At 42.9% G+C, this 19,817-nt stretch overlaps 1 protein-coding gene across 3 annotated transcripts in view; it reads left to right on the top strand.

The window, feature by feature from the left end:
• The window catches only part of ST18 (ST18 C2H2C-type zinc finger transcription factor), a 119,042-nt gene that overhangs the window by 9,718 nt on the left and 89,507 nt on the right, over window positions 1-19,817 (top strand). For 2 of the 3 annotated variants that reach the window (XM_039368594.1, XM_039368592.1), the window contains exons 2-3: window positions 10,866-10,920; window positions 16,784-16,814. The exons of the other annotated variant lie outside the window; for it this stretch is intronic. In XM_039368594.1, coding sequence (XP_039224528.1) covers window positions 10,866-10,920; window positions 16,784-16,814 — 86 coding nt within the window. The remainder of the gene's footprint in view (window positions 1-10,865; window positions 10,921-16,783; window positions 16,815-19,817) is intronic. 3 annotated transcript variants of the gene reach the window in all.

Raw genomic sequence — 19,817 nt, 5'->3', positions numbered from 1 at the left:
TATATTGTCTCTAAGAGTTGATAGCAACTCTTGATAGTGCTCTTGTTATGGGGTATAAAATAAGGGAGGGTACCCATATAAACCAACTTGAGCTTCAAATTAAATAATATACAAAGTAATAAATCCAAACCAGATATATATATATATATGATTTGAGGAGGTTTGGGCATTATCTAACGTTGTTGCTATTAATCAATCTTCCTAACAGATCAAGCAGTACATAAAGGACAATAATTCAAAATCAGAATTACTTCAATTTGCAATTATTTTACAATCCAATATTCAAGTTTCTTAGTTATGCTTAATTGCAATCATTATAAGCTACAATCCATAATAATATTTTTAGAAGACAACGTTTCCTAGCTTTTGAATTATGGCTGGCTGAAGAAAATGAATGTCAGTTTTTCCCAGCCTTTAATTTGTGTTGGGATTACATTGAAGGCTATAATCCCAACATATCTGGAGACACCAGCTTTCAAATTTAGAATTCTTTATAACAAATAATATACAACACATAAATTCTAGAGCAAAATATTTGTCTGTGTTTCTAGAGTAACAACTCATCAGGTTGATCCACAGAGTGAACAGAGGTTTCCGTGGTTCATGGCAGAGTGTGGGTGAAGTCGTGAGGCCTTGGCAGGCTGGATGAGATTGTCAGGTTAAAGCTTCCTGCGTCTTTATTCTGCTCTACTCATCCTTTGTATAAAAATATTCTTGGCAAACTAAAAAAAACTTTATTTCTAAATGAAACAGATTGTGAAATTTATGCAGAATTTTATTTTTATCAAGGGGACAGTGATCAGGGTGATTGCCCTTAAGATAGTCTGAGTTTTTTTTTAAAAAATAAAATAAAAGTCATAGTGAATAAATCAGTTGCATATGTGCCTAATTTACTGATTTTAAAATCTATATTACAATATCTTAATTCAATAAGCAAATATTCCATCATCTCAAAAATGTGGTTCCTTTATATTTTTCAGAGTTTAATTAGTTCTTTTGCTCAAAACCTCCAATTACTTTTTTGTCCCTCTTTGTTCATATTCAGAACCAAAGTCCTCACATTTTCTTTCCTCTGTTTAAGTGGAAAACACACAATCATACACACAATTTAAGAACAGCTGCTCCTCTTGCTTCCATTGTCAGCTTGAAATTTTGTTTATCACTAATAATAATGAAAGAAAATTTTCCATTTCTAGCCCGATAGTGGATTTCCTCATACTGTAAATAAAAGTTAATGTTTTTATTTTACAGAAAAATATTAGGAATTTTCAAATTTAATAAAATGGCAATACATGTAATTGTCACAATGTTTTTATGCATAACTTTCTGGATAGGTTTGGGGAGGCAGTAGGAACAAAACCAGCCCTGCTTAGTTGTGGTTTTGTTGTCAGTCTATCCAAAGAAACTTCTCTCACATAATATGCTCTCTGAATTATATAGTTTGAATATGTTTGTTTCAGTTGGAACTATGATTGCTAGAAATGATACCAATGATATGTCACCAGAAGCCTGACCAATTTCATTGCATACTTATAACCAGATCCACTGCTTTATTATAATTTTGTGAACAAATCATAGAAAAGAAAATTATGATGAATTAAATGCTCATACCCACTTGCGTGGAACATACTTTCAGTGCCAAGATATGTTCCAAATTCACAACATACCACCAGAATAGTTACAATAGTGATTGTAGTAACCTCAGAGACTTAGCTTTTCTCCCATAAAATAAATCTAACATCTATGAGATATAGGACCTAAAGTGACAGTGTAGGACCTAGGTTCAAATCTATGCCCATGAAAGAACACTGGGTATTAGGAGTCAATCATGATCTTGTTTATTTTACAGAGTTGTTATTGTGGGAATAATCTAAAGGAACCAGAAATTCATACATTATCGTGCATTCCTAGAGGAGTTCAGAGTTCAGAATAACAGAGTTGGAAGGGATCTAGTTCAGCCCCCTACTCAAGCGACCTGCACCATTCCAGACAAATGGCTATCGAGTCTCTTCTTAAAAGCCTCCAGTGATGGAGCACCCATAACTTCTGAAGGCAAGCCATTCCACAGGTTAACTGTTCTCACTGTTAGGAAATTTCTCTTTATTTCTAGGTTGCTTCTTTCCTTGATTAATTTCCATCCATTGCTTCTTGCCTTGCTTTTTGGTGTTTTGGAAAATAGGTTGACCCCAACTTCTTTGTAGCAGTCTCTCAAATATTGGAACACTGCTATCATGTTTCCCCTAGTTCTTCTTTTCACTAGATTAGACATACCCAATTCCTGCAATCAATCTTCATGTTTTAACCTCCAGCTCTCTAATCATCTTTGTTGCTCTTTTCTGCACTTTTTACAGAGTCTCAATATCTTTTTTTATAATAATAATAATGCAATACTAATATTTCACGTGATCTTGATTCTATCCCTTTGTTAATGTAGTCTAGGATTGCACTGACCTTTTTGGTCTGTTGCCATATTGCTGGTTCATATTTAAGTATCTGTCCACTAAAATTCTAAAATTCCTTTCACATTTACTACTATTGAACCAGGTTTCGCCTAATCTGTACCTGTACATTTGGTTTTTCTTCCCTGTGTAAAACTCTACTTTTCTCTACATTAAATTTCATTTTGTTATATAGGGTCCAATGTTCAAGTCTGTTGAGATTCATCTGGATCTTGAACCTACCTCTGAAGTGTTGGCTATTCCTGCCAGTTTAGTGTCATCTGCAAATTTGATGAGTTCCCCTTCTATTCCCTCATCTAAATTGTTTATGAAGAAGTTGAAGACTACTAAAATGAAACCTTGGGGTATTCCACTACTTACTTCCCTCCATGTAGATATAGATGTAGATATAGTTCCATTACTCATTGAGTGCAGTTTGTAGCCAATTACAAATCCATCTGGTGGTGATGCTGTCTACCCCATATTTTTTTTTAGCTTACCAAGCAGTAGGTTATGATCTGCTTTGTCAAATGTCTTACTGAAATCCAAATATACTATGTCCACTGCATTTTGTTAGTCCACTAATTTAGTCAGCACATAAATCTAAACAATATAATTAATAAAATAGTCTTGAAAAAGAAGATCATGAAAGAATTTAAAAACTATGTGTATTACTTTGTGGGCTTAAAATATTTTATCATATTTCTTTCTTTAAAAGATTTATTTAAAATACTTGTTTGCTTTCTGTCAACTCTGTGTTTTCAGAGGGTGTATGTTAATATAAAAATGAATTAATTACAATAACAAATATCAAAAATCATAAAATATAAACATAAAATAATTGATGGGTTATTGGATAGTATGGACATATGCACTGCCATATACTGTGTTAAATTTACAAATTTTCAGCATGTTTCCAAACTGTACCAACAGACAGTATGTGTTTCTAGGCAGAGGATGTGCTAGACCAGGGCTTTTCAACCTTTTCACCCATTGTACCACTTTTAGGATATGGCAATATCCAAGTATCACCAGTTGCCTAGCAAGGTGTCAAAAACCTGACCCCCCCAAAAAAGGAAAAAAGTGATGAAGTACAGGTAGACTTACAACAGTCCGCTTAGTGACTGTTCGAAGTTACAAGGGCACTGAAACAGTGCCCCCCAAGGCACAGCCGAGCAAGACACATGCCTGCCCACCCGGCGGCACTCTTCCTCCTCTCTGAAGTTTTCATTGTTGAGGATTGGCAGTGGGGATAGGGTGGGGGGTGTTTGGTTTTTATTCCCCCCATCTGCTGGGTGGTTGCAGCAGATTTGGGTCATTTCACATGACCCTGGGACACTGTGACCATCATAAATATGAATCAGTTGCCAAGCTGGAGATGCTGCAACATTCCAGCAGATCAGTGCTTCTTTTGGGCTCAGCAGAAGCACCGGGATCAGCCCCAAACTCCAGCTGGAGCCTGGCATTGATCCTGATGCTTCCACTGAGCCAACAACCCTGCAGCTCCAGCCATCTCTCACTCAGGCTTGTGCGGTGCTACCACCAGTTCAGATCATTTCCCTTCCCCGCTACCAATTTTCTAGGATGGTCACGTACCACCTGCCAGGTGCCAATGTACCACATGTGGTACCCATACCACTGGTTGAAAAGCCCTGTGCTAGACTGTAGTTGTTGAATCTCATAAGGCCGTTTTCTTGGTGAAAACCAATAATTTATACAAAAATACACAGCACAGCTTATTTTCTTTTTCTCTTCTCCTACAACTTTAAATTTAAAATTGATAGATAGTCAATTTAGGGTAAACAAAATATTGCCTTCTCAAGACAGCAGAAATATATGAAATTTGTTCCTGTACAATTCATCCCTGCTGTCAGACCCAGCTTGCAACCTACCTGTCTGCATACTCCGCCACGCAGCCGGGCAGCCTCAGCGACGCCGCAAGTTGAACTGCCAGCACCATTTTCGGAAGGTTGCCAGCGCCCCGCCAATGACGTCCCGCCAGTGACGCGCTTCCGCCCAAGTGGCCGGCTAGCGTGGGGGATTGTATTGGACTAATGCGTTCCACGAAAAGCAATAGGCGTTGAGAGACGATTAAACTGAGCTGCAGAGACGCTGGGTCTGACAGAACTTGGGGAATAGAGACGCTGGAAATGAGGGTGTGGTGTGGGTGGAGTTATATGCGGAGAGACATGAGGGTGTGGTGTGGGTGGAGTGATACCTGGTGATTGGGGTGTGTAATGTGGGTGTGGTGGTGAGGTATATGTAGGGCATTGGGACGGAAGGTATCCCAGAGCTGACTTTATCTTCAACTTAGCGAAATAATAAAAACCTTTGTTGACTACTGCAACGTTCCCAGTGCGTTGGTTCCTTGCCCACCATTAGGACGTGCTTACATTAAGTCAGCTCTCCCTTCTCTCGCCCCAACGCCAGACGCTGGTCGAACACGGGGCTCTATGGCGGAGGGGACGCAAGGAGAGGACCTGGTAATGGGTGACGAGTCCGTGGAGTCCGGCGAGCAGCTGGAAGACCTGGCCGTCGGTAACACGGGGGAGGAGCCACCGGCGGTTCGGCCGAAGGAAAGGGTGTGCGTTCCCCTGACCGCGGAACCAGGGAGTAGCAGCAACGCCCGGCGGATACAGAGGGCGAATGGTGGTTCAGTCCGGCACTAGGGCTTCCAGAGGATGGCCGGGGACGACGGTTGGCGCTGAGTTTTACCGGTTGGAGGGAGCGCCGTGTGACCGGGGACCACGAGGAGGAATGGAGCTGCTCCACGGCCCCGGGACAGTATACGTTGGATGTCCTCAGGGAACAGTCCGGGGAACGTATCTACCCCGCTACTCTCCGCAGCCCTGCCAAGGACAGTCAGTCTTACACTTCCCAGTTCCGGCTATCCAGTCCAGAGCTCAAATTACAACAAGGCGGCCGTTTTACGCTCCGGGACCCGGTTGCAAGGCGGGTGGAGACGGAGCGTCCCCGTTATGGGATGGGTGTACGGGCAACAGGAGACAGGCCGGTAGATCCTGATGGGACGGGAATGGGACCTACAGGAGTAGGAGCAGGGGCTCGCCCTAGGCCACATCCGAAAGCTGTCCAGTATGGGGGACAGGTACCAGCTCCCTGGTCCCAGAACATGGTATGGAACCCTCCCCCGATAACACTTACCTTCGACGGGGACCCAGATCACCTGGCGGTCTTCCTTAGCCATGTACTCAACCATCTGGACCGCTATACCACCCTGTATTCGTCCAATTGGGCAATGGTGGTTGCTATAACATCAAGTCTGCAGGGAGAGGCCGCTGCGTGGGCCGCTGACCTATATAGCGACCAAGCTAGGGAGTTAGCTGATGTGGGGCTCTTCCTTGATGCATTAAAAACAAGATTTGAAGACCCAACCCGCTTACAATGGGCGGAGGCCCAGCTGGTGGGCCTACGGCAAAGGGGGAGACCAGCAAAAGAATACATCCGCGAATTCCAAAAAATAGCGGGGAGACTGAGGTCGTGGCCGGATCGTTTGCTGGTCCACCACTTTCGTACCGGCCTGGATACCGACATACGGCGAGCATGTATAGTCAGGGGAGTAGGAGGGCGTCTGGTCGATTGGTTCAGGGCTGCAGTGGAGCTGGATATTGGGCTGCGAGAGCATCCCGGTGGACGTGAGAATAGACCACCACCCCACCGGAGCCAGGACCAGCCTGCGAGCAGTACCACTCAGACCGTACCAGATACTGTGCGCCCGAAAGCTGTCTTTAAATGCTTCCGATGCAACCGACCGGGGCACCGGGCGGTGGAGTGTGGAATACCAGCGCCAACAGGTACGCAGACGGCAATTGGTAGACCAGGATCCACACCACAGAAAGCAGCGGAGAAGTCGCGGGTGGCCTACCAAACAGGACAGATGCCACTCCAGCAACCCCCCGGCGATACATCCCCGATGTTGCAGGAATACGAGGAAGAAGATCCAGTGGAAGACCCAATGGTGAGTGAACCCATCATCCCATTCACCATCCCGGTAACCCTCACAAGCCCGGTTACTGGTGAATCAAGGCCTTTTCAGGCGTTGCTCGATACCGGATGCACCCGGTGTTTAATCAATAGGGAAGTAGCGCAACAGATGTGGATCAGGGTGACTCAGCTAAGATCCCCAATCCGCTTCGAGCAGGTGGATGGCTCTTTGTTAGGGGGGGGCAGCCACGTTGGTGACAGAGCCTGTCAGAATGGATGTAGGTGGTCATTGGGAGGTTATCAGATTCATAGTGGTCCCTTCTATGTCTGAGCCTCTCATCCTTGGATTGGCTTGGTTAGATAAGTGGACACCAACCATCTGGTGGGCGGATGGGTCCCGGCGTCTAAGGTTGGCAGTGGGTCCCCAACCGTTGCCCCCATACGACCATAGTGAGGACAAAGGGCTGGACGCCGTAAGACCTCTAAAGGAGGAGAGCAGGCTTGACTACCCGTCAGCTTACAATGACCTTGCGGCAGTATTTAGCGAACAGGAGTGCGATAGCTTGCCACCCCATAGGACGACGGATTGTGCAATCGAACTTATGCCCGGGACAAAGTTGCCTAAACCTAGGATGTACCCAATGACATTCGCGGAATTACAGGAAATGAGGGGGTACATAGATAAAAACCTGGCTAGGGGCTTTATAGAGCCAGCGCGCTCTAGGATAGCAGCACCCGTAATATTCCAAGGGAAAAAGGACGGGGGGTTACGATTATGTGTAGATTTCAGAGGGCTTAACGCGGTATGTGTAGAACCCGTTTACCCCCTGCCCCTCATGAAAGACCTCCTTGCTCATCTGGCTACTGGCAAGATTTTTACAAAATTAGATCTTCGTGAAGCATATTACAGGATACGAATTAAGGAAGGAGATGAGTGGAAAACCACGTTTAACTGTCCATTGGGGAGTTATCAATTCAAGGTGATGCCTTTTGGATTGCAAGGGGCCCCAGCTTATTTATGCAGCTAATCAACGAAGTGCTGCATGACCATCTATATAGGGGTGTACTTGTGTACTTAGATGACATACTCATCTACTCGCAAACATTGGAGGACCATATATGATTAGTACGGACGGTGTTGAGAAAGTTACTGGAAGCTAAGCTATACTGTAAACTATCAAAGTGTGAGTTCCACAAAGACCGCATCGACTATTTAGGGTTCAGAGTCTCGGCGATGGGGATAGAAATGGACCCTAGTAAGGTACGCAATGTATTGGAGTGGCAAGCCCCGAAGACTCGTTGCCAGCTACAGCGGTTTTTGGGGTTTGCTAAACTTGCTACCGCCAATTTATACCTTCTTTCGCTGATGTGGCCCTACCATTGACCCAGTTATTGCGCACCAAGCACACCGCCGGAAAACCCCGCCCAAAACAACCGTTGGATTGGACTGTAGCCTGTCAACAGGCTTTTGAGTATCTAAAAAGCTTATTTGCACGGGAGCCGGTGTTGGCACATCCTGACCCGGATAGGCCTTTCATTGTCCAGGCCGACACTAGTGATGTAGCCGTTGGAGCCATTTTATTACAACGTAATGAGCGAAATGTTCTAAGGCCATGTGCTTACACCTCGAAGAAATTCACCGACACAGAACGACGTTGGGCGGTGTGGGAAAAGGAGGCGTTCGCTGTGAAATGGGCGTTGTCCACCTGGCGCCATTTGTTGGAAGGTGCACAGCACCCCTTCGAGGTCTGGACAGACCACCAGAACCTAATGGTTCTCCAAACACCAAGAAAACTGGCACCTAAACACGTCCGATGGGCGCAATATTTTCAACGTTTCAGGTTCCGTCTGAAAGTTGTCCCGGGCGGAAAGAATTTTCTAGCAGACGCACTTTCCCGAATGCCCCAATACGATAGCAAGAGGGAACAGGTGGTCCAGGCCATTATACCCCAGTGCAATAAGGAATCCGCAAAGGTAGAGGCATGCGCAAAACTAATAGCATTTGAAGAGGAAATAAAGGCAGCCTTGTTGACTGATCCTTGGATATTAGCGAATCCCAGAATGTTAACCCGTCGTAATGGTTTGGCCTGGTATGGAGATAAATTATATATTCCCCAGGAAGTGCGGAGTCGAGTATACCATCAATGTCATGATTCCAAAGTAGCAGGCCACTTCGGTTTTGTGAAGACGTTACACTTGGCAAGACGACAATTCTGGTGGCCGAGCTTGAGGAAGGATATTGAAGCATATGTAAAAGAATGTCAAGTATGCGCACAGGCAAAGGTGATACCGAAAAGGCCGATGGGATTGCTACAACCGGTGTCTGATCCAGTTCGGCCATGGCAGGACATTGGCATGGATTTCATCGTGGATTTACCAAATGTAAGGGGTTACACGGTCATATGGACGGTGATTGATTTATTTTCAAAGCAGGCCCATTTTATACCCTGCAAAGGACTGCCATCTGCAGCACAGTTAGCAAAACTATTTATGCAACACATTTACCGATTACATGGAGCTCCCCGACGAATCATCTCAGATCGTGGGGTTCAATTCACAGCTCAATTTTGGCGCCGATTCCTTGCTAGCATTGGAACCACCCAAGGGTTGAGCTCCGCATACCATCCATGTACCAATGGGGCAGCGGAACGAGCTAATGCAGCCATTTCACGATATCTACATTGTTATGTGTCTTACCAACAGTCGGATTGGATAGATTATGTACCCTTTGCAGAGCTAGCTTATAACAACGCAGTACACAAAAGCACCGGGTTAACCCCCTTTCAAGTAATTTATGGATATGACCTAATCCCCTTACCCGGTTGTGAACTACAGAGTTCCCTGGCCCATCAGCCAGGGGACTGGTTGTCCCGTGCTAGTCAGGTGTGGAGTACAGTAAAGAAAGCGCTGAAGCAAGCTGAACAGACAGCAAAAGAGCAGGCCGACAAAGGTCGTAGAGCACCAACCCAGTTCCAAGTGGGTGATCAGGTATATCTCTCAACCAAATATCTTAAGTTACAGGTGCCATGCAAGAAGTTAGCACCAAAATACGTCGGGCCTTTCCGCATAATACGCATCGTTAATCCTGTCACGGTGAAACTCCAACTGCCGGCTTTCCTTGGTAGGATACATCCGGTCTTCCACGTGAGTTTGTTAAAGCCAATAGGAAAGGACAGTTATAAGGACCCTCCAGGGCCTATAACTCCGGGGCAGTATGAAATACAAGACATACTGGACTCACGATGGTGGGGGGGGGGTAAAGCATATTACCTAGTATTGTGGAAAGGATATCCCTTGTCCGATGCCTCGTGGGTGCAGAAAGAAAATGTCTTCGCCCCTGAGCTAGTCCGTAGGTTTCATAAGACATGGCCCCATAAGCCAAGAACTAAAGGGGGGGGTAAGTAATATATTATATACATTGTCCACACGACGTATTCACCTGTGATGTTCTATTCCAGGGGGCCTTGTGGTGAGGGGAGGCCGAATGTCAGACCCAGCTTGCAACCTACCTGTCTGCATACTCCGCCACGCAGCCGGGCAGCCTCAGCGACGCCGCAAGTTGAACTGCCAGCACCATTTTTGGAAGGTTGCCGGCGCCCCGCCAATGACGTCCCGCCAGTGGCGCGCTTCCGCCCAAGTGGCCGGCTAGCATGGGGGATTGTATTGGACTAATGCGTTCCACGAAAAGCAATAGGCGTTGAGAGACGATTAAACCGAGCTGCAGAGACGCTGGGTCTGACAGAACTTGGGGAATAGAGATGCTGGAAATGAGGGTGTGGTGTGGGTGGAGTGATACCTGGTGATTGGGGTGTGTAATGTGGGTGTGGTGGTGAGGTATATGTAGGGCGCTGGGACGGAAGGTATCCCAGAGCTGACTTTATCTTCAACTTAGCGAAATAATAAAAACCTTTGTTGACTACTGCAACGTTCCCAGTGCGTTGGTTCCTTGCCCACCATTAGGACGTGCTTACACCTGCATGGATTTAAAAGGACATTAGACAAATTCATCTAGTGATACATCTGCTAGTAATAATGACTATGATGGATTAATGAAACTTCAATATTTGCAGGCAGTTTGTTAGTGTATGCCACTTTCTGGAAGGCACCAATGGACAACAGCTTTCATGTCCTGCTTGGATCTTGATGAAAACATTTGGGGGGGAGGGAAGAAAAGTTCTAGGCTAGGTTCTAGGCTAGATGGAGTTTTTATCTGAATACATACAAACATATACACAATTTCTTAATTGGAATTAGAATGTAAATCCCTAAGGCACTACTCATTTGTAGCTCATTGGCAGTTGCGTAGGGAGCATATTAAAGAAATACTGTTTGTGTTAGAAATAGCTTCTGAACTGTCACTGAAAGTCATTCATGGTTGGCTTTTTAACTCACTTACAACAGATTAATAAATTCTTCATTTGTAAGACATCAAAACTGTCTTCAGTGGTAAATAGATTTAATTGAATGCTTCCTGTTTTCTTGCAGATGGATGCTGATGGAGAAGATAAAAAGCTACGTACCCGTTCAAGAGGAATCGAGGGTGAGTTAGCTTAAAAGGCCCCTTTCTCTGACCCTGTGCCCACCACACCATGAAGCATAATGATATATGCACAGGCTCCCAAATGTGCAGTCACTGAGTCAACACCTTCCTTAGGGCTCATTTTAATCAAGCCAGGACAGAAACTGCAAGCATTATGAGGTGAAATGTTATTACATGCATTGGGGAATGAAAGAGGAAAGACAATCTTTCTAATGCATGATAAATTTCACATAGACAATTTAAAAAATCCCAACAGAAGCTCTCTGATATTTTGACACTAAATGGCTTTTGCCATGGAAGCAATGATTTTGGAAGAGAAAATAAACTCCTCAGTGCGACTGATCCTTTTTAAATTATATGCTAACTTGGGTAAACAAGGGACATGCATTTTAGTGAATTTTTGTTCCCTATTGAACAAACTCTGCTGTAACCATTTTTTTTAAAAAAATCCTTTCCGAATGAATGTTTGTCTACCTGAAATATATATACACACACACACAAATACACATACACATATATACATATTTTTAAGAGAGAGAGAGAGAGAGAGAGAGAGAGCGATATATTTTTGAATATTTGCTAAACCCATTTTCTGATTCTCATTGGGTAAGGAGTGGAACAGATGGCAATGCAATATTGAGATTAAAAGGCCCCTTAATGATCTAAACATCTGGAAAACATGATTGACTAGTAATACAACCCCTTAAGGAAAATAACTTTTTTATTATAATTGTTAATGTTCTTTGTGACCCTTCATTGAAAATGGGATAAGGACATATATAAAAGTAAATAAATGGGAATATTTTATTTTCATTTGAAGCAGATTTTAGTTGCAAAGTTTGTGGCAGAACTTCAATGACTAAATGTAATGCTAATAAATCTAATTTGCTACAATCCATTACTTTAAGGGCACTTTAAGGGTACTTTGACATATGACTCCATGAAGGACCTTTGAAGCATCTGCTTATTTATATCATGTTTGAATATGCTGGTGCAAGGAGATAATGCATATAATGAACAATTCAGGGCAAGTAATCTGATTCAAGCATTAGTTGTTGAAATGATCTAAAAGCTTGTAACATACAATTGGAAGGCACCTTCTTCCTATGAGATCCCATCCCATTACCCACTGCTGTTACAGCTGCATGGGAGACTATCATAGACTGAATTGAAACATGTAGTTTGATTTAGTGGTTAGGGGGCTGATCCAGAAACCAGGAGATTCTGAATGTCTATGGAGGTTCTCAGTCATCCAGGTCATGGTTGTCCCAAAGGTGTGTTTTAAAAGGCAACTGGACATTCTTGATTTTTCTTGAAGCTTCTTCAGTTCTCCTCCAAGAAGCTTCTTCAGTTCTTGTTGGATGAGAAATGAACTGTCTTCAAGAAAAATCGAGAAAGTCCTGTTGCCTTTTTTTAAAAGCGCCTTTGGAACAGGAGACTCTGAGTTTTGCTGTTCTGGGTTCAAATTCAGGCCAGGTCATTTTAAGAATACACAGGATGGGTCAGTTTATTTCAATGGGTGAGTTTATTCTTGCAACATAACCTGCAGTACAACAACTGAAGGTTGAAACAAAGTCACAGTTCTCAAGTATTTACCTTTATACCTTCCCTGTGTTCCTCCCAAGAACAGAGCCTGCCCACTAGAAATTATTGCAAACTGTAATTAGTGAATAGCCAAAAGGGAGTGCTCAGTTAGGCATCCTGCTGAGCTTGCAGGGCTTCCCCCCTCCATTTCCTCCATATCACTTGGCTTCCTGCTTAATTAACATTGTAGTTAGAAGTGGTTGTCACACAGAGGAAGGGACCTTTTGCTCAATGGGCTTGCAACCTTTGGCCAATTGCAACCTTTTTCTCTGTGTAAAGGACTTCCATGTCCTAAGAGATTTCTTATGGGTTTTGATTGAGTTGCTAATGTCTTAATGGGAGATGTACTCAGCCAGTTCAGCCCTAGAATCACTATGAGCAGAAAAACTTAAATAGTTCTTTGTTTTATGACCTGAGATTTACCGAGGTCAAGCATGGCCAAGGTTAGTGGATGATGTGCATGGCAAGGGTGATATAGAATATGTCATAGGGGATATGGAAGTCACTTTCTTCCCACAATGCCTTAGGTATGAAAGCTTTCATACTTTCTCAGCTCAATCTACTTCCCAATGTTGTTGTTGTGAGGAAAATAGGATGAGGAAGAAGTATTATGTATGTTCACCAACTTGACTAACTTATGAAGTAATAAAGGTGGGATAAAAATCTCATAGATGAATAAATAGTCCTGCCCAAGCATTCTCTGCCTTGATTTTTCCCATTGCAGGAAAAACTCCCTTACTGTGAAGTTTAGATAATGGAGAAGGACACTAGTAGAACAAATGTATTAGCTAATCCTGTGATGGGAAAGGATTACAGACCAAATTAACTCCAGTAGAATATTATCAATTCTATCCAAAGAAAGAGGCCTAAGTAGACAAGTGGCCTTCCATACTAAAGCATCCAAGACCTTCCAAATATTTTGTCTGAATGGTCAGAAAACTCATTTAACTTTATGAATAGAAACCTGCTTGCCCATCTCTGATTTGAATGCCTTTTCTTAATGCAATGAATTGAAAATAAGCTCAGTGTTAACATACATATTTTAAATAAATTATTTTATTAAAGGTCAACCATATGGCAATTTCCTTCCTTCTTATTGTAAGCAAGCATTTTCAAATATTAAGACTGTGAAAAGATTGTGTGAAAAGCATCATCTGCAATGCATGGAAATGAGTATGAAACATCCCTTTCTGAATCATTAAAACAACTACATCATTGCAAAGTTTTAGTGCTGCTCTGAAGCTGCTTCCAGCAGTCTCCACATGTATATGTACATATGACTACTTCACTTCTTATCTGTCAAGATGACCAAAAGCAGTTTCTGTAATAGTCACCTGAGACTTATAATCAATGCAGCTGCTTTAACAATTCAAAAATATGTGCTTCATATTTATTTCCACAAGTTTGGGGACCTTTTTTTCCCAGTGCTTTGACCCCTATAAAGTATTTGTTTTAAAAGATGCAGAGTTGCTTAACTCATTGTATCAGAAATAAGCAATTATCAAACATTGTGGAGCTGGGACCTTCTAAAATAATAGCTTTCATGTTCCTCTGACTAGTGAGCTCTTCTTTGAACTTGTTTTTCTTCTTGCAGATATTTAATAATCAAGCTAGGCAACTTCATCAGTACATAGTATAGGGGCGTGAAGTTTTCTGATTGTTTAAATATAGTAGCTTGTCCTACCAGCCTTGACTGCTTTATTGTTTCATTGACTGCTCTTTGAGTGGGGCATTGTTTCTTTCTTGATTGTTTCTGCTTATCTGGATGTGGGTTAACAAATGATGGTGTGATGAGGATCAATGTACTTAAGGTTGTTTGGTTGTTTCTGTGACCTTTAATTGCTACCATTTTTGAATGGTTTTTAGATAGAGCTTATCTCAGTGTTTTTGTTACTAGCTGATTAGTAACAAGTTGTGCCAAGTTGTTAGGAATTGTATTATATTTTTGGATCTGCCTTGATTAAGTCTACCTTTTTCCAGTTGAAATTGTGCTGGAACTTGCCAGTGTGTTTTGAGATTAAGGAACTTTCATTGTCTTCTGACTGTCATGTTCATGCACATATTCTGCCAGTTTCTACCTGCCAGTCTTCTACCTGTTTGCAATCAAAAGAGTAATCAAGGAAGAAATAATACCCCAATCAAGACTGATAGGACAAGCTGCCATATTTAAATAGCCAGCAAATTTCACTCTCCTATGCCCTGATGATGTTACCTAGCCAGTAACAAAACGTCTTCAAAACGAAAAGCAAGTTCAGATAAATCAAGAACCAAACAATTCAAATAAGAGCTACATATATTTTCCACTGTTGCAAAGAGCTTTTTCTTGAAAGTACTGAGAGTGACAGCTTGAAAAGTGTTCCTAATTGAAGTGTCATAGCCCTGTGCATGTGCAAAATCAGAATCTGGTGATAGCTCAGTTTTATTGGTGACTTATGAATGAGTTCTCACAGGCTCCAGGAGCACTGAATGGAGCTTTTGGATGCTGTATTCCCCAGAAGCCAGGCCCATTATGCATCAGCATATACAAAAGAATATGTACACATGGGTGTGGAATGATGAAAAAATAAATAATAGAAGACTGGTTCTTGGAAGCCCATATGGAGTTGGAACACTCAATGCAGAAACTTCTTGAACCTATCTAGTTCTTATACTAATAAAACACAAATTCCTTCCTGACCTTTCTGTGATTAGATCAGGGTTCTTGACTATATAATTCTGCTGAAATATATTTTGTTCTGCCTTGGCAAGTCAACATTATTGTATATCTTCCCATGGACTTGTATCATCCCTTGTAACTTGTTCCTGGTATTCAATTTGCTGGATTGAAGCAGAATTCCTGAAAGGCATTTGGTAGTTCCAAAATTTTTCTTCAAGACCAGTTTCTGGAATCTTTTTGTCCTGTTTTCTTCCCCATTGAGATTCCTACTCCTATTCTCAGACCATGCTGTTGTTGCTAATTCTGGGTCTAATGACTGCTGTTTCCAAGCCCTGCTAACTTACACTCTTGTGAACAGTGATCAGGGCCTGTCTATTTATTTGTGAACTCCCAATATTTCATGACCCACCATTTGAGAACTGCTGATTATAACATTTCAATGTGAAATGTCTATGAATGTAGAAATTAATGTGCAAACCATGAATTTATCATTATCACATAAAATTATATTTACAGATGAGGGAACTAAGTGATACAATCCAATAATTTCCTATTTTATGTCTGTCTTTTTTTAACTAAGTTGCTTAGAATTTTGTAAATTCTAAACAAATTGCTATAAAACTAATTTCTACATCTATGCACATTTTGGTGTTCATTTTACTGAGCATAATGTCTGGAGCTATCATAATCCACATAAATTCAAACAGTGGATGGTAGCAAAGAGATACAGATAAATTTGACCATTTGCTGCCATCTTGTGGTCACCCAGAGGTTATCAACCCAGATATCTTATCCCTTGCAATATAACTAGTTATAATGATATCAGTCTACATCTATACGATTCTTTAAAAAGCTTCCTTTACCCTCAGTTGAAATCAATGACAGCAGTTCTATTTAGATCAGTAGGATGAAAAACAACTCCTAAATGAGATGATTAATTGCAGTGAAGTTATTGCTGCACATCTGAACATTGTTGTGAGCTTCCATTTGACAAAGTCTGCAGGGAGCTACAGGCTAACTGAGATTCTTCAGTAGTTTCTAATCAAAGTTAACACATTGCCATAATTTCTTTAAACATTAAGGAGACTATCACTCTAATTTACCAAAACAGTTCAGCATATTTAAGTCTTAAAATTCTTTTCTCTTGACCAAAGAGGCTTACAAGAGTAACTGTGTTTTCCCAAAAGTAGTGCAAAAGATAAGTAAATGATCTATTGGCTTTTCTAATAAACCATCTAATCTTTTTCAGGCAGGTAAATAAATAAATAAAACCAAAGTTCTTCATGCTCAAATTATCACCACAAAATATGCTTTTTCACTGTACATTCAGCACTACTACTGCTATTAGTAGCAATTGTATTTATTTTAAAAGAAAGTATACAAGGTAAATTTTATCCACTGTACAGTATTTTTTTTTATCTTTCAATGTGGTTCAAAATCATCTGTATCTTTTGTTTTGAAGTCATCATAGAATTTGCTACTTAATATTTACTACTCAGAAAAATAATCCTGTGGCTGGGAGAAAATTAAAGTAACCCTGTTTTCAAAGCATTACTTTACTTATCAGAAGCAAGCAGATTAAAAAAAACATATAACTTGATTCAGTTTTCCCTTCTTTTACAGCACATGTGGATTCAATCGCGCAGGAGCTCAGGTAAGGTTTTAAAGTTTATATCTTGGCTTCATCACTGACTATTTATCTTGGGTATTTATTACAATAAAATAACAACCAGGACAAGTGGGTGTGTTCAAGTGATTTATAGTTATTTCTTTAGAAGAAATGCTGGTGAAACAAAATGTTAAAGTTGTTTATTAAATACCTCCCAGAATTCTTCGGTGTGTCAGAAAACTCCCAATGGGTAACTTTAATGATTAGACAGGTGGGCAGTCATTTCTGTTTTCATTAAGTTCTTTTGCCATAACTTTTCAAATAATTTCACTATACTGTACATTATACCTTAATATATCTAGTGTGCAGATATTCAGTTTCTTGAGTCCTCGAGTCAACGGCGAATGAATAGAGCACATTCCAACAGCCTTTTAATTCAGTAGTTCTCTCTCCGTCACAGCTCTGAGGCTCGTAGGCCTCTCTGTCTCCTTTAATAGAATCCCCGGGCAAAAAGGTAACATTCTGGCACGCTTCCGCGCCTCACGCAAGTGCGCGAAGCCGGCGCCACTCAGTCTGGTCCCGGGCAGCTTGCAACTGCCCGGGACCATTGCAACATTCCGAGCCTGCCTTTGCAGGCTCAGGACACAACACCCCTTCCCCCCTGGATGAGACTTATTAACTATATAGGTAGTTATACGCGACCTCAACAAGAGCGTGGTGTGCCAACCCAAGGACCTGCACATCTGTTGCAGCTACTCACTAGCCACACCACAGAATGGTACCAGGCTATTGTTTTGGAATTAATTGCTCAATACTCACACTCCCAGTTTTCCAACAACAGCAGGCACCCTCTCACTTTCCTTGCTTTGACAGCAGGTTTACAAAGTCCTCAAGGTACTTGGGAGATCTTTTTACTCTCTGTCACCTCCTCAGGTTCTGAGAACCCCCTATTTTCTCTTATGCAGAGGATGGAGTGGAGTTGCCCCCTCTTTTAAACCCTGGTGGTCCCCATGAACTGTGTCCTGTTGCCTGGTCTGCTTGCTTGTCCATCAGGCTCGTCAGACCAGGAGTTTGCTCCCCACTGAACCTGGTTGACCTGCCTAACTGTAGGCTCTCGGGCCCCTCTATGTGCCTGCCAGTATTTGGCATTTCTGTAGAACTCTCCAAGTCCACAATGGACCTATCAAGGGAATGCATCCCTTCACTCCCAAGCCCCGTAATGGAATTATCTGGGGTTTCTGCAGTGCCCCAATACTCTGTTGTCCCCCATTCTATGCCAGAGGTGCCAGAATCAGGATTTGCCTCTCTGACTACCTCCCTGTGTGAAGACTTCCTTTTGGAAGCAGTAGCAGTACTAGGCCAGCTTGACTGTTTGTGTGCCAGTTCTCTTGCATTGTTTGGGTTATTTGGATGCTCCCGGTTATTCTCCCTGAATGGAGTGCTGAATGGTAGTTGTGAATGATGAGTATGCCCCCTGGGTGACTCCCTGGCTGGAGTAGGCACTGGTGCCTGTATTATTTCTTGTTCCCCTGAATTCCTGTTAGGAACACTTGCGGAACCCTGGAACAGGCCTTCTTTGGCCTGTCTGCTTGGCCCCGGCCGCTGCCAACACCCTTTTCTTTGCCCATAGTTGTCCCCCTTCCTTCTGGAGAAAGCCCAAGAGTTGCAGAGGGTAAGCCCAGTCTCATACGCAGCTGATTGATATGCCGCCAAAGGACACAACTGTCATCCAAGGAGACTTCATAGGACAATGGACCAGTGACCTTGCATACTACAGCAGGAACCCACAAGTGACCAGGCCCATAGTTCCGGATCCATACTGGGGCACCCACTTGCAGACACCACGGTGCCCTGGGTTGGGTGACCCTAGGAGGCAGTCTGTCTGGGGGCAACCTGTCAAGTTTGGTGATCAGTTTGCGCCCCCAACGGAGTTCAGCTGGGCTCTTCCCAGTGGAAGTGGAAGGTGTGGTGCAGTAAGCAAGAAGAAAGTCTGCCAACCTGTGATGCCAGTCCCCGTAGGTCAGTTTCTTTAAAGCATCCTTGGTGATGTGGACCATCCGCTCAGCCATACCGTTGGTGGAAGGGTGGAATGGTGCAGAGGTGGCATGACGAATCATGTTGGCCTGCAAGAAAGCCTGAAACTCGAAAGAAGTGAATTGAGGACCATTGTCAGAAACCAGAACATCTGGGAGCCCATGTGCAGCAAAAATCCCTCTCAGTACTTGAATGGTCTTGGCACCAGTGGTGGAAGAGACAGGTACAACCTCAAGCCACTTGAATGGCTGTCAACAAGGACCAGGAAGAATTTACCCTGAAAGGGCCCAGCATAATCTACATGCACCCTAGACCAAGGTGACTGTGTCTCCTCCCATCTATGCACAGGAGCTTGAGGCATTTCAGGGCATGAGCACTGACACAAGTGGCATCCATGCACTTGAGCCTCTATTTCCCTGTCTAACCCTGGCCACCATAAATGGCTACGCGCAAGCTCCTTTATCCTGACAATGCCAGGATGACCCTCATGAAGGGAAGCCAAGACCCTAGGTCTCATTGAGGTAGGAATAACAACTCTGCTGCCCCACAACAGATAACCCTGAAAAGTGGATAACTCATGCTTCTTGAGCCAGAAACTCTGAAATTCAGTACCTGGACAACTTTCCGGCCATCCAGACAAAACCCATGACAATACACGAGTGAGTGTGAGATCCGTGGCTGATTCAGCAGCCACATCCCTGGCATTTAAGGGAGACTCAGGCAACGCCTGAATGGAAAGAATGTTGATGGCAGGGGCAGGGTCAGCCTCTACCATTTGTAAGGGTAATCTACTAAGGCCAACATCGTGGCCCATTTCCTTGCCAGGTTTGTGAACCAATGAAAAGTCATAGGCTGACAGAAAGATGGACCATCTCAGCATTCTAGGGGAAATGATATGGGGAGTTTGTTTGTTTGTAGTAAACAACCCCAACAGAGGCTTATGGTCAGTATAGACTGTGAAGTGTCTGCCATATAGAAAATCATGGATTTTTTAATTCCAGCAACAATGGCCAA

The sequence above is a fragment of the Crotalus tigris genome, unplaced genomic scaffold (assembly GCF_016545835.1).
Source record: "Crotalus tigris isolate CLP2741 ecotype Arizona unplaced genomic scaffold, ASM1654583v1 scf7180000020856.321264, whole genome shotgun sequence".
Taxonomy (NCBI): domain Eukaryota; kingdom Metazoa; phylum Chordata; class Lepidosauria; order Squamata; family Viperidae; genus Crotalus; species Crotalus tigris.
Note: the sequence above shows the minus strand (reverse complement) of the source record. Positions and strands in the feature narration are given on the sequence as shown.